Here is a 14,244-nt window from a genome sequence, read left to right on the forward strand (position 1 = left end):
CCCTCCCTGGTAGGCTTCCGCCAAGCCTTAAAGACCTGGCTATTCAGGCAGGCATACAGGATTGCTGGGGTGGACTAAGGTTAGCTGTATAGATGGGCGGTGTTAGATTTTCATCGACTGTTGTTCTGGTTAAATGTTGTATTTTTATCCTTTTTATGTACGTCACCTAGAGTGGCCGTTGTTGCGGCCAGATAGGCGACGTAGAAATAAAATTTTATTATTATTATTATCATTATCCTCTCCCAAGTTCTCTTTCCTACAGAGTGATGCTCCTTTACTCCATGAAGAACTTGGAGGAGGAAATTAGGGGTGGTTTCTGTACCTTCCCTTCCTGCATAAACCCAACGTAAGAGAGAGGAATCACTTGGTTTTTCCTATGAGCAGGGCTTTACCCCTCTTTGAAAGGAAGAGTGGTGTATCTTCCCTACCACAGATATTTTACAGAAGACAACAGCAGGCAAGCTTCTACAGGAAAGGGAGAGAAACCACCCCTTTAATTAAAAAGGATTTATATACCGCTTAATCATCAAAACTTCTAAGTGGTTTACATAAAACCAAATAAAATATACATTAAAAATATGGGTACCAATCAGATGGTAAAAATTTCTCCCTGTAAGAAAAAAAGGAGTGGTTTCCCACAGCTGCCAGCCAGGTGTTCATGGGAAACCCGTAAGGAGGACATGAGATCAATACCCAACTCCCAGTGTTGTTTTCCAGCGGCTGGCATTCAGAGGCATGCTGCCCCTGATCTTGGAGACAGCATACAGCCATCATAACCAGTAGCCATTATTCCCAAGTACCATTACACCTGTATGAACAGATCTTTAATCTGCAAAATTATTTTGCACCTGTGTAAATGGATCTTGCACCTACCATCTCCCAAAAAGTGTCTTAATGTAATGAATAAACTGACCAGCAGCCTACCACTTGTACTGTTCAACTTTTCCTCTCTCTCTTTCCTTGAGGAGAACAAAACAGAATTTCACTAGCAAAAATGTAACATTGTTATCCAGAAAACACAAAGATGTGAGGATGGATGTTCTTTTTCAAGAAAGCAAACACATGGCCTGGGTAGCACACCGTAGTGGTGTCCAATAAGCACCAGAGTACACTCTGAACTACCAGAGGTGAAGAGTTATGCAAGCATCTAGAGCAGCAGACTCTTTCAGATGTGCATGGTTAGCTGTACTTGTCACTTCTCCAATATTTATCCCTCTGAGTGGTGATGATCATTTACAAATCATCTCTCAAAACTCTTCCAAGATTATTCTCTGAATGTGGAGGTGTCTTATAATGACACAGTTTTTTAATTACATACACAAGGTCTGAATTCTGCCGTGGGCTCCTACTGGGAGGAAGGGCAGGATATCAATCAATCAATCCTGCAATTGATCAATCAATCCTGCAATGTTTTAATGGACCTGTTTAAAATACGTAAAGTAGGCCACTACACCTTTTAACAGTTTTAGGCACTGGTCAAGAAAGCAAAGGGTTTCAGGAAACATTGTGCTATGATGGCTCTTCAGAAACTTCCCTTTTTCTCCCCCTCCCATCCTAACTCCTCCCAGGACAGATTACAAACAGGATTTTTTTTTTTTGCATGATGATTTGAAAACACAATAGGAAATAATATGACCAACAGAGAAGTGGGTATTAATTATCACACTATGGTCTAAAGTAGGGGTGGGGAACCTATGGCCCTCCAGATGTTGCTGGACCAACTCCCATCAGCCACACCATGGCCAATGGTCAGGGATAGTTGTAGTTCAACAACATCTGGAGGGTCACAGATCCCCCATCCCTGGTCCAAAGAAAGATGACCATCAGCAATTGTGTTTACTTCTGAAGCTCCATGCAACAACCATGAGAAGAACGCTCTGAAAAAATAATCCTGCATTTTAGAATATGTTAATCATCTAAAATTTCATCTTTTCACTTGAAAGTGGTAGCAGCACATATGGTAGGGTGGAGCGGAGCCACCCTCCTGACACCTGTGTCATTGCAACGTAACCTGGACCGGGCTGGGGTAGTGATGAAGTTAGGGCTGTACCAGAGCTTGGAAATGTTACTTTTTTTGAACTACAACTCCCATCAGCCCCAGCCAGCACAGCCACTGGATTGGGCTGATGGGAGTTGTAGTTCAAAAAAGTAACTTTTCCAAGCTCTGGGCTGTACCAAGCCTGAGTCTTGTCACTGTAGTCTTTCATTGCCTTGCCCCAGCCCTGTCCAGATAAGCATCAGGAATGGTGGCGCCACGAGGGCAGCTCCGCCTCACCACATAACTTGCTACTGCTGAAAAGAGAACTTTATACAGACCTCCACGTTTTACCAAAAGACACAAAGTAGCAATGGTCTGACTAGGATTTCAAGTCATCAAATACTTTGCCAATCATACGGAACACATCTTTTAAGACTTCAATGATAAGCAGAGTTACCATATAAGCAACCAGCTATCAAGAGATAAAAATCTGCTACCTATTCTCAAAGAAAAAACTTTCAGAAAGAGAAGTGAGGTGAATAAACCTAATAGATAGCACAAAATATATTTCCAATGCTATAATCAAAAATTGTCTCCCTTTTAAAAAAAACAAAAAACCTCCCTATACATACTGAACTAGCATGGCAAGCAGACAGTTTCTAGGCTAGACCTTCTTCCTAGCATGCTAGCTTTCTAACAGTATGGAGGGTTCTGCCTCCCCCCCAAAAAAACAGAGAACAACTTGCACTCTCTCAAAGTAATAGTCCAACACCACAGCCTAGCGACACATGACTCTGCTAATCATGAAGCTGGGCTCTATCTAAATGAAATAAAATTGGATTTATTTTGACCTAACGAACACATCCACACTTATTGGTTAAGTAGCCTGTATGCTTCTGCACAATTCGCTTCTAATAGCTGGTATAGCACACTGGCTATGAGAATGAACTGGGGTAAGGAAAGCTACAGGTTTAAATAAGCCACAATTTCATTAGGAACCTTAAGCAAGCTCAGCCTCAGTGCCTCAACTGCAATATGGGGATAATAATACTTTCTGGGCTGATACATTTATTACTGTGATAACAGGCATGAAACACTTTAAAAACTGAAAGCATTATATAAATGATAATTATGATAATTATATCATCACTCATTAATTTTTTGATTCACAGAACCAAAAATAGTTATGCTATAGGCAGCACTTGCATGGGTTGAAAAACTTCCACTTATTCCATTCACCGGGGGGTATTCTGGCTCTTTAACCCTTGGAGAGATGACGGCCTTTTACAGCTTTTCATATTCTCCAAAAGAAAATGTGCCCTAAACATCAGCCTGGGATTAAAAAGCAAGGTCATCCAAGATACAAGGATTGGGGTGTCACAAACTCTTACCTTCCAAATCCATGGATTAGACTGCCTCTAAATTGCAGGAGATCCAAAGCTGGCATATTTTTGGAAGACACTGCAGAATAAATGAAAAGCTTTAGAATGTGCTGACCTCCTTTCTCTAAAAAGTACTGATTAAACCATCGGTATCGAATGACAGCTATTTAAAGTGAATCCATTTAGTAAAATCATCTTTGCACATTAATGAATGATCTTCCAGTAACATCAGGTGGGTTTTTTTTGTATTTTTGTTTTTAAATGCACATAGATTGGCCTTTGTTCACCTGATTAGAAAGAGAAAGATTCACAATACCAGAGAATTACAGTGCTTTTGGGACTTTCTGTCAATTATTTGGAAGTGCAATTACAGCAAACCTATCTTCGCACTTACAAACTTAAGGTATCAATCCCTGTTGATTCATTCCCTGCAAAGTGAAAATTAGCCCTCAGTAACATATCTAGGAAGCTAAATTTCATGTGCCTAGTCTACACGTGACCACGAAACAGAGACTGCCTTGCACCACTAGGGGTAGCCAGGGGAGGGGGGGCTGGCTTAATCTAAGCCATGAATGAAGCACGAAAGCTGGTGTGGGAAGAGAAGGGCCTTCACAGAAACCTGACCAAGGATTGAGTGAATATGGTCTTTGAATGGCTCTAGGAAATCACCAACTATGCAGAATTTCTAGCAGTTGAAACATCAGTGCGAACGCGTCTTTCAAATGCATGCACTCCAGCAGAAGACATTATGTTTTCTGTGCCAGCTTCCAAACATGGAGCACATGCAGTAAGAAAGCCACACTATTTTCACACATTTTGTTGTATACAAAAGTATATACTACTTTCCCCCATACCCATGTAAAAAAGATGGTGTGTATGAAGGAGATTTGATGTAGAGAATCTAAACTCAGTCCCTAGACCAAGGAAATGACTGGGCCTCACACTGAAATATTTCCCTGCTTGATTGCTGTGATCCCTCATGGTGCTTGTTTCTCATTTTAAAAAAGAATAAATAAATAGACATGTTAAGTTCACAAAGTTTTTGTTTGTTAAAAAAAACGACACTCAGCCACCCCACTACATCTCTGTATGCTCAACTGCTGCTGTTGCTGCTGACAGTTGGCAACCTGGTTTCCTTAGCAACAAGTCTGAGAAAAATCAAAAGCAGATGACAATGAAGTGGAATGGAGCGGCTGATAAAGGGAAAACAGGCGCCTTTATGCATGCTGTCTTATGTGACCAGATTCTTTAACTGATGCTTCATAGTTTTCATCTTGTCAGTAACAGAAATCTATGCATTATAGGAAATTGGAAGGTGAATCACATAGCTCTTGGAATAGCAGTCAGCTTTAACAGGCTGCCTTTCCCTTCACCAACTGTACTACAAAAGCAAGCTTTAATTTAATCTTTCAATATTACACCCTTTCTTTAATAGAGTACTACTGGCAAGAATGACAGTTTACAGTTTCAATGGTTTGATCTATGCTGTAGCGTTTTAGGGGTTTTATAAGGCTTCATGGCACTAAAGAAAAGGGAAGACTACATTGAGATGGAACAGCAGCAACGGACATCATAAGCTGCCTTACACAGAGATAGACGATTAGTCCATCTAGCTCAGTATTGTCTACACTGACTGGCAGCAGCTCACCAGAGTTATGCAAGGGACATTCCCAGCCCTACCCGGGAATGCTGGAGATTGAACCTGAGGCCTTTTGCATGCAAAGCAGGTGCTCTACCACTAAGTTACGGCCCTTCCCCCTACAGCTCTCTTTGGCTGTAATCATTTAGACTGGGGTGCATTTTGGGGGAGGCAGGGCAACCTTCGTAAATACATTTCTAAAGTTCAAAATGCAGCTACCTAAGAAGAGCCCTACTGATCAGACCGAAGGCCTGCTTAGTCCAGCCTCACAGTAGCCAACCAAATGCCCATGGGAAGCCCATAAGCAGGACATCACTGCAATAACTCTTTCACATAGCTTCTAACCAACAGTGAAAATTCAACTGATTCTGTGCACTTTAAAGGCAACACTTGCACTGTAAAAGCACAAGAGACTCAACACTGATCCCAAGATCATCATGCTCAGCATTTGACTGCGAAATCTCTGCAGTCTGTCAGAATCTCACCTGTGAGCAGCATTGTAAGCTTTGACTACTCTGGTTACTTAACAGAAGTGCCTAGAATTATCTCTCCCCCCCCCCACTGCAAACCATCAATAGGTAATCATGATAAGGAAGAACTGAGATTACAGATCAATTCTTGGTCATGTGCTAGCAGAGCACTGTGGGCACTGCAGGTACTTGCTGCCAGGGATGTGTATCAGAATGACTTTAAGCTAACATTTACAGTTTCTGTAATGGTGCTACTGTTGTTTTGTTTTAATCATCCATGTATTTTCCAGAGTGGATGCTGTCAACCAGGACAAAAGATGGAAAAGGCTACCAAGAAATAATTTTACTTATGTAAATTAAGCAGTGTCTATTAAATCGGTAGTAATTCCCATAAACATAGGAGAGAGACATACGTTAAAAGGAAAAAAAATACTGACTGGCATACACCATGTGTTTCTATCTTAAGAAAGTACTCAGTTTAAAAGAAAACTACTGAGATTTATATGTACCACCCAAGAAGACTGACAATATCTCTAGCTGTTTTGTATTTCACTGTAATATGTTTAAACATCTGTCAGGCTTGTCTCCCTGTAGCTCATGATCAGTCCCACCTCATGATATTCCCACTTGATGATACTCTCATGTTGAAATTTACACTCTCATGCTCAAATATACAAGGTGGAAAAATGGCTAAACATGTAAATTAAAAACACAATATATAAATTTGTTATACGATCTCTCCGATTTCTAGTCAAATATGACCTAGCTGTGTCACAAATGAGATTTCACTTTCCCTTTATTTAAGTTACAATTCTGAAGAATATGTTATGGTTAAACTTAAAGGAACTACACCTCTAGATCAAGTAGCCCCACTGAGTTCTGTATATTTTAAGATTTTTTTTTAATTTAAGAAAATAAGAAGAGCCTGCTGGATCAGGCCAGTGGCCCATCTAGTCCAGCATCCTGTATTCACAGTGGCCAACCAGGTGCCTGGGGGAAGCCCACAAGCAGGACCCGAGTGCAAGAACACTCTCCCCTCCTGAGGCTTCCGGCAACTGGTTTTCAGAAGCATGCTGCCTCTGACTAGGGTGGCACAGCACAGCCATCATGGCTAGTAGTCATTGACTGTCCTGTCCTCCATGAATTTGTCTAATCTTCTTTTAAAGCCATCCAAGCTGGTGGCCATTACTGCATCTTGTGGGAGCAAATTCCATAGTTTAACTATGCGCTGAGTAAAGAAGTACTTCCTTTTGTCTGTCCTGTATCTTCCAACATTCAGCGTCTTTGAATGTCCACGAGTTCTAGTATTATGAGAGAGGGAGAAGAACTTTTCTCTATCCACTTTCTCAATGCCATGCATAATTTTATACACTTCTATCATGTCTCCTCTGACCCGCCTTTTCTCTAAACTAAAAAGCCCCAAATGCTGCAACCTTTCCTCGTAAGGGAGTCACTCCATCCCCTTGATCTTTCTGGTTGCCCTCTTCTGAACCTTTTCCAACTCTATAATATCCTTGAGATGAGGCGACCAGAACTGTACACAGTATTCCAAATGCGGCCGCTCAAGCCCAATTTTTGCAGCATAATCTTTTGAAAAATATTTCTTGATCTTTGGTAGTCTCCACATATCCTCTACTGCAGGGGACCTCATCTCCCCCACCAAAAAAATTCTCCCTCCCTTCTTCTCTCCAGAGTCCACTGATTGTGGCAACAGCAAAAAGTAAAACAAGACTAGTAGATATGGCTCTGGAGTGGGTGGAGAGGTTTAAATTTCCCCCGCCTTGTATAGCACCCTGATGGGCGATGCAAATCACCTGCTCCATGGTCATCACACTGATCATTTGATGAGCTAGGAGGGGAAATAATGGTCCCTCAGCTTATCTACATGGATCAGCAAAGGAGCAGGGTGTATGTCTGCCCTGTCAGTAGTGGGCAGTGTGGTTTGGTGGCAGCCCTCACCTAGCCACCAGTTCGCTGCATCACTGTTGTATACCGGGATGTTAAGTGGTGAGGCAGCAGTGAGATATAAACACACCAATGGAGCCAATCCAGCAGTCCTGCCAGCGCCAATGTTACCGCCACCTCGCCCTTCCCCCACTTTCCCACTATGCAGAGCAATGTAGTAACTGGAGGTCAGGTGAGCGCCACTGCTCCACCCCACATGCCAGAGTGTGGCCACACCTGTTGCTAGTGTGTAGCCCCCAGAAGGTTCGGCAAAGGGTGAATGCAGCCCTCAGGCAAAAAACATTAGCAACTCCTGCGCTACTGATTGGGATTGTAGTCTTCTTAGAATAAAGCTAATTTCTATATTTATCTTGGGCTCCTTTTAATCATTAATTCTATATTTATAAAGAAATATGTTGCACTAGACCTCCAAAACATTCTTGCCTTCGCACGATAGGTGGAGCTACAACCCGCAGTGATGGCCGGCCTCATATGGAAAATTTGCTATTCTATCACCTAGCCTCAACAAACCACAGCTGTACTAATTAGCGATTCAAATTACAATTACAACATCAAATATACTTACATAATGCTAAAACATTATCCAGTGTCCCATTCGCAGCTACGTGTCTGATTTCTGCTACAGAGAATGATTTACCATCAATAGGGCAGCCTCCTTCCTATGGAAAGATCATATTACAGTGACAAAAAACAGTAACAACTGGTAGAGCACAGTGGTTCAGATCCTTGCATCAAATTTCAGCTATAGCAATAATTTAACAATCAGCCTCAGGCAAGCCCTGCCTTCTTCTGAATGGGTAGGCATTAGCCTACCTAAGAGGATGTTGGAAAGACTTCCCAGATATCTATATATTTTATTTATGGTCAACAGAAGAAAATTTAAGAAACCTTACACTGGAATGTAAAAGAACAAAAATACAGATGCAATACAATACTGAGTGACATAATCATTCACAATAACCCCCAGAAGGGAAATTCCTTGGACAGTAAAGACTGAGCCATTATTTCCCCAGCTACTTCTTGCTTGTCTTTCCCAGAACTCAGAGTAACACCTGAGCTATGAGAGCCTATATTAATCAGATCCGAAGCCACCTAATTTTATGGTGAATAGCTGATATCAAGAAACTGAAATCTGGAGGATGCCATAGAACAGTGGTTCCCAAACTTTTTTCCCCCTCATGGACCACTTGAAAACCATTGACTTGGGAGACAAGGATTCAAATCCTCACTTGGCCTTCAAGCTCACTGGGTGACCTTAGGCCAGTCACTCTCTCGCAGCCTAACCTACCACACAGGGTTGTTGTAAAGATAAATTGAGGAAAGGAAGAATCTTGAGCTCCTTGAAGGAAATCTAAAAGCTAACATACTGGGTACATAACAAACAGACACTTTGGTGAACCCCCTCTCACAAAGACTGCGGCTGCAATCCTATTTTACCTAAGAGTAACCTCACTGAATACAGTGGGGCTTACTTCTGAGTAAACATGCATAGGTTTGGGCAATGATGCAGACGTTTCAAGAGCAGTGATGGGAGGGTGTAGGAAGGCAAGATAGCAAACGAAAAGTATATGGGGAGGCTCATTCCAGGGGACCATACAGCATAAGCCAGGATATCTTCTTGCTAGGTGGGAGGGGCGGGCGGGGGAGAAGGTCACCCAACCAATACCACTCAGGACAGTCCATCCCACCCTTCTCCTTCTACCACCACCACCCAGCCATGTAAAGGGGGAAAAAGGAGGGAGGAGTGAAGATGGAGAAAAGATCCCATCTAACCAATCAGCTCACTCCCATCACAGAAGGGAGGAGAAAGGCCCTGGGGAAAAAACTGCTGCTGCCTCTGCTTCTGGCTTGCCTGAACAGGGGTGATCAGCATTTGGCACGAAGGTGTGTAGGGACTCCTAGCAGGATAGAAGTTTAATAAATAATATTAATTTTGCATTGTTGAGTAGACTTCCTAGATTGGGGGTCACCAAGAAAGCTATGAAGCAAAACGTGCAGATACCCTTCTAAGCCATTTCTATGAAATAAGCCAGCCTGTCTGCTCTCACCTGCCAATGTTCTAGTCTAAGAACTAAGTTAGGGCTCTGATAAGTGAATTGTTTGGGCACCAGGTAATAGGAATCTCTGAAGTCCTAAAGATTCCCTCACTTTAGTGCAGTTTTCTAGCTTCTATCTTAATTTTTAGTAGTCCTTAGAATTTGCATAATTTGCCCTTCATTTTTTCCTAATAAGTAGATGCATCTTTCCTGCGATGAGTTCGTGCAAGATCACTTACTCCCTAAACATTATATTCTGCAAATACAACTACACAGTAAGTGCAAGTGGATGTTAAAAAATCTCTTCCCTAAATGGCAAATGCAAAATGTTAAAACTTTGCAAAGAGGCTTAGGCATGCCTCCTGCTATCCAGGAGTTGATGTCTATGTACTTATTAAGAATTCATTGTATAGTTAACTTGAAGTACAATGGTATAGATGTCTACTTCAGAACTAACTCTCTGTGTGTTTAATGGGGCTTACCCCCAGGTAAGATGGCACAGGATAGCAGCCTGGGCTTTGGTTTAGGATTGACACTGGAGAAAGCAGGGCAAACATTATGACTGTATAAACTATTTACAGATTTTAAAAAATTCATCTAATATAAAAATGCCTTTGGGTACCACTACATAATTAAAATAAATATAGACAGCACATACTAAGCTGGTATACAGAACACAAGTCTTACACAACTTTCTGATAAAGTGCAGATTAAAGCTGGAATCCGACATCCAATAACATATACCAATGGCCACTGAAACCAATGGGGCCAAACGGGGACAGAATTGCATCTCAAAAGTTTCAGACCAGGAAAAGAATGTGAAAACCACAAATACTATATGGGGAATCCTGATCCCAAAGAGAAAGGCTGTGTTCAGATCTCCTCCCCGCTCCCGCATGTCTAGGAGGAGACATTCAGGAGCTTTCGCTTTCCCCTAACTGCAGTTTTTGTCTCATCTGGGCAATAAATTATGGTTCACATTATCTATGGTTAGTTGCAAACAAGCCAACTTCAACCCACCGATTACAAATCCGATTTGTTCAAACAAATCATACTTAATATAAACCAAAATTCCTTGTTTAGATGACAGAAGTTGTGATTAACTAAAAGTGGAAGTGGATGCTTCTGCAAACCTCCTCTTGGCTGTGCAGGAGGAGAGAATTGGGTGAACCTGGGAGGAGGCTATGTTCATTCATGTCACGCTAAACTATGGTTCTGTGCAAAACCTGAACAAAAACTAATAGCACCCAAAGTTGGTCAAGAGGTCAAGAACTATGAGTCCAGGGTTCCAGGACTCCATCTTCCAAATATATAAGGAGCAGGTAATCTCTGAATAACCAGGCCAACTGTTGAAAGAATCTACAAATTTTGGGGATCAGATACATTATATAGTTTCATTATTATTAATTTATATACTGTGTTTTGGTCCAGAGACCCCAAAAGTGGTGAAACATATTAAAACAAAATGTAGAGCAGAGTATGATAAAATGCCATCAATCAATCTGCAAGCAAAACAATGTAAGAAAATAAAATCATAACATCGGAGGGCCAAAAGAAAGCCTCTCCAAGCTAGATGATTAAACTGTGCTCTCATCAACACTACAGCCCTCATACTTAGGGACTATAATCCTGAACAGATGAGAATACCCTAACTAGAAGGATTAAGGATGCTCTCACCACCATTCTAACTATTCAAGATGAACAAGGAATTCACGTAAATAACTATTCCGAATGCTTTCTGTTGTAATCTAAACAGAAGCTAAAGCATCTCACTTTTTATGACTAACTACTTTTTATAAACCAATGTTTAGAAAAATATAAATAATTTTATTTTTTTACATTTCAATTATGGCACCTGTTAAATAACCCGGTTTCAAAGGAAATCTGGATTTAATATAAATAAATATTTTAAAGCTTTTCTCTTAAAATTAAATCATGACCACTTATAACACAAATAGGGGTTTCTTTTTTATGTAAAAAGAAAACTGAATTGAGAGCAAATATATGACTTGCGAGGCTAAGCACTATAAATGACACATTAAGGCTGCAATCCTAACCCCATTTAGACTGAATTCTGAACCCCACTGAATTCACTAAAAGTTACTTCTGAGCAGACATAAGATAGGATTGTATGGATCTTGGTGCTAGGATACAGGAGATGCCATTCAGTATCTCTCCAAGATCATCTACTGAACCCCCTAGGAGTGATCTACTACTCCTAGTTTATGCCTTTCAACTACCTGAACCAAGCAATAAGTCCAGCTCTCACGTTTTGAATATTTATAGAAGCCAAAATACCACAAGGGGACGTGACACGGCTCAGTGGAGAGCACGTGGTCTGCATGCATAAAGACCCATATTCAACCCTTAGAAGGATTTAAGAGAGGAGAGCTGGATAATTTTTATGTATTTATTTTGGAGCGTTTATAGCCCCACCTACCAACCCAAGTTCTATAGGTTTCTTACAATACATGTGAAACATAATAAATCAGACAATGGTACAACAGTTACTAGAGCAGGGCAAAGGTGTATATAATTTCCCCAATGTTCCACTCTGCAACTGGATCTACTGCCTGGAACTGACTGTTGAAGCAGCCAGGGTTTCCCCATTGTCCTCTGCCTCTCACGGGCCTTGGGTCTGGTGGCAGATGCTGGAGGTGCTGCAGGAGCAAATCTGTTACAAGCCTCCCTCCCGGTCCTCTGACATCCCAAGTGCCACTCTGTTGCAAATCTCTAGGTACAGCAGATCTCCCAGAAAATAATCCTAGCCCAGACACGGGCTTCCTAAGCAGCTACATGAAAGCCCTTGCAAAGCTGCTTCTCCTCAGAGTTGACAATACTGAGCTAGATTGATCAATAGTCTCTCTCATTACAGGACAGTTTCATGTTATTTACTATCCAACTTGCCCAGTAACTGCCCCTGCTTGCTTCTTAAAGCTCTCTTCCATACATCTTTACTCAGACATAAATCCCACTTTGCTGAGTGAAACTTACTTCCAAATAAGCATGGACAGGATTGCAGCTTAGCCTTCCAGTTACAAAGGAATTCAACTCTGCAGTGCGAAAAGCATATTGACTGTATGCCCAAAGATTTTGGATTATGTTCTTAGGTTGTGTAAAAGTTCTACTGAGTTGCAAGCCAGTATGTCTTAATTATAGCAATCACACTAAAATTTAAAAAAGGGAAACTAGAGTTAAATTAATGACTTAAAGTTGCCTTGATCTACAAAACAATCCACCCTGCAGCACCTGCTACACAAATAATTCTTGAAACTTTCATCTCCAAAATAAATAATTAATTAGGCTTAATACCTTGAAGCATCGTTCTGGAAAAAGATGGAAAATGCTTTAAAGAGAAGATTTTAAAGGTTTATGTAGGAGGCGTGATTTTAGAACCAGTACATGTTCAGATCATGGAAGTAAAATTAAACTTCGTTAGACAACATAACTGAGCTTTAAAGAATTAACACAACTATTGAACTCACCTGCAGCAGGTGGCGTGCAGAGTTGACATCATCAAAACTTGTCAAAACATAGCCTGCATATGTTTCCACATTAGGGATTACCTGCATTTCATGCATTGCTTTGAGGACTTCGATTGTACCTAAAGGAAGAAAAAGAACAGATGCTGAACCAGATACTGAACTTCAGCTATCTAGAAACTATGGGCCATATTCAGTACACCCATGCATAAGCAAAACAGAGTTTCATTCATACAATGGGACTCCCCCTTCTCCTCTACCTATAGCCCCACATGCCCCCAGCATCTGCTCTGGAGGTTGCGGGGACTCTCCAGAGGAGACCTGGGGGGAGCATGGGGGGTTGCAAGGGGAAGGAGAGGAAGTCCTGTTGCACAAGCAGAACTCTGTTCATGCAATGAAGAGGCCATGGTCTGAAGGCACATAAGGCCAGCTCCCTGCTGAAGCTAAGCAGGGTCAGGTCTGGTCAGTGCCTGGATGGGAGACCGCTTGGGAACCATATGTAAGCCGCCTTGGGTTTCTATCACAAAAAGATAGGCGGGGTATAAATGTAACAAATAAAATAAACATTGGATTCAACTCTAAAACTATAAACCCCCATGCTATTTCAGGAAAAATTAAAATATTGGACATGGCTTTGTAAAAACTGGACTTTGTACTTTGTGTGCTGTTCTTTCATGTCCTCAGCAATCAAATTATATTGTGAAATCAGCTGTCATGACCATCTTAACTCCACCATATGAGCATATCAGCCTACAACCCATTCCCAACCTTTGAATCGTGGTTATGAAATCAGAAGCTCTGTCAGAGGTTACCAGCCTGACACCCACAGGCACCATGGCACCCTGAAAAGGCCTTTTTGGTGCCTCAGGAGCAACTGGGACCGTCTGTCAATCAAGCTGCCGCTTCTTACTCTACAGTGCAATGCAGAGGAGTTGCTGGAGTTGGGTCTGTTCCCTTTCACTCCACTTGATTTGGTAAGATGTTTGAGGGAGAGAAGTGTCAGGGATGGATTCCCAAATTCACCTTATGTCTCATTCCATTGGCTCATTCTTTGCCCACCAGCCACATGGAGCTGGTGACTGGCATGTACTTTGCCCTGTTAAAGGGGCTTTTCTGAGTGTCTGTGGGTATGGGGAGGAAGAAGGACCAGGGGTTATCTCCCTGTCTGCTCAGATGTTTGTTGCTCACTGGCCACGAGGAGCTAGTGGCAGGAGCTTGCTTTGCCCTGCCTTCCTGAGTATCTGTGGGGGTGTGGTGCAGGAAGGAGCTGTGAGAATTGATTGTTTCTTGCC

General features: G+C 41.7%; 1 protein-coding gene across 1 annotated transcript in view; it reads right to left on the minus strand.

The window, feature by feature from the left end:
* LRPPRC (leucine rich pentatricopeptide repeat containing) overlaps positions 1 to 14,244 on the minus strand; it is a 177,873-nt gene that overhangs the window by 125,049 nt on the left and 38,580 nt on the right. The window contains exons 12-14 of the mRNA XM_061625407.1: positions 12,956 to 13,074; positions 8,000 to 8,093; positions 3,370 to 3,439 (exon numbers count right to left, since the gene is read on the minus strand). Of these exons, the coding sequence (XP_061481391.1) occupies positions 3,370 to 3,439; positions 8,000 to 8,093; positions 12,956 to 13,074 (283 nt within the window). The remainder of the gene's footprint in view (positions 1 to 3,369; positions 3,440 to 7,999; positions 8,094 to 12,955; positions 13,075 to 14,244) is intronic.

The sequence above is a fragment of the Rhineura floridana genome, chromosome 4 (genome assembly GCF_030035675.1).
Source record: "Rhineura floridana isolate rRhiFlo1 chromosome 4, rRhiFlo1.hap2, whole genome shotgun sequence".
Taxonomy (NCBI): Eukaryota; Metazoa; Chordata; class Lepidosauria; order Squamata; family Rhineuridae; genus Rhineura; species Rhineura floridana.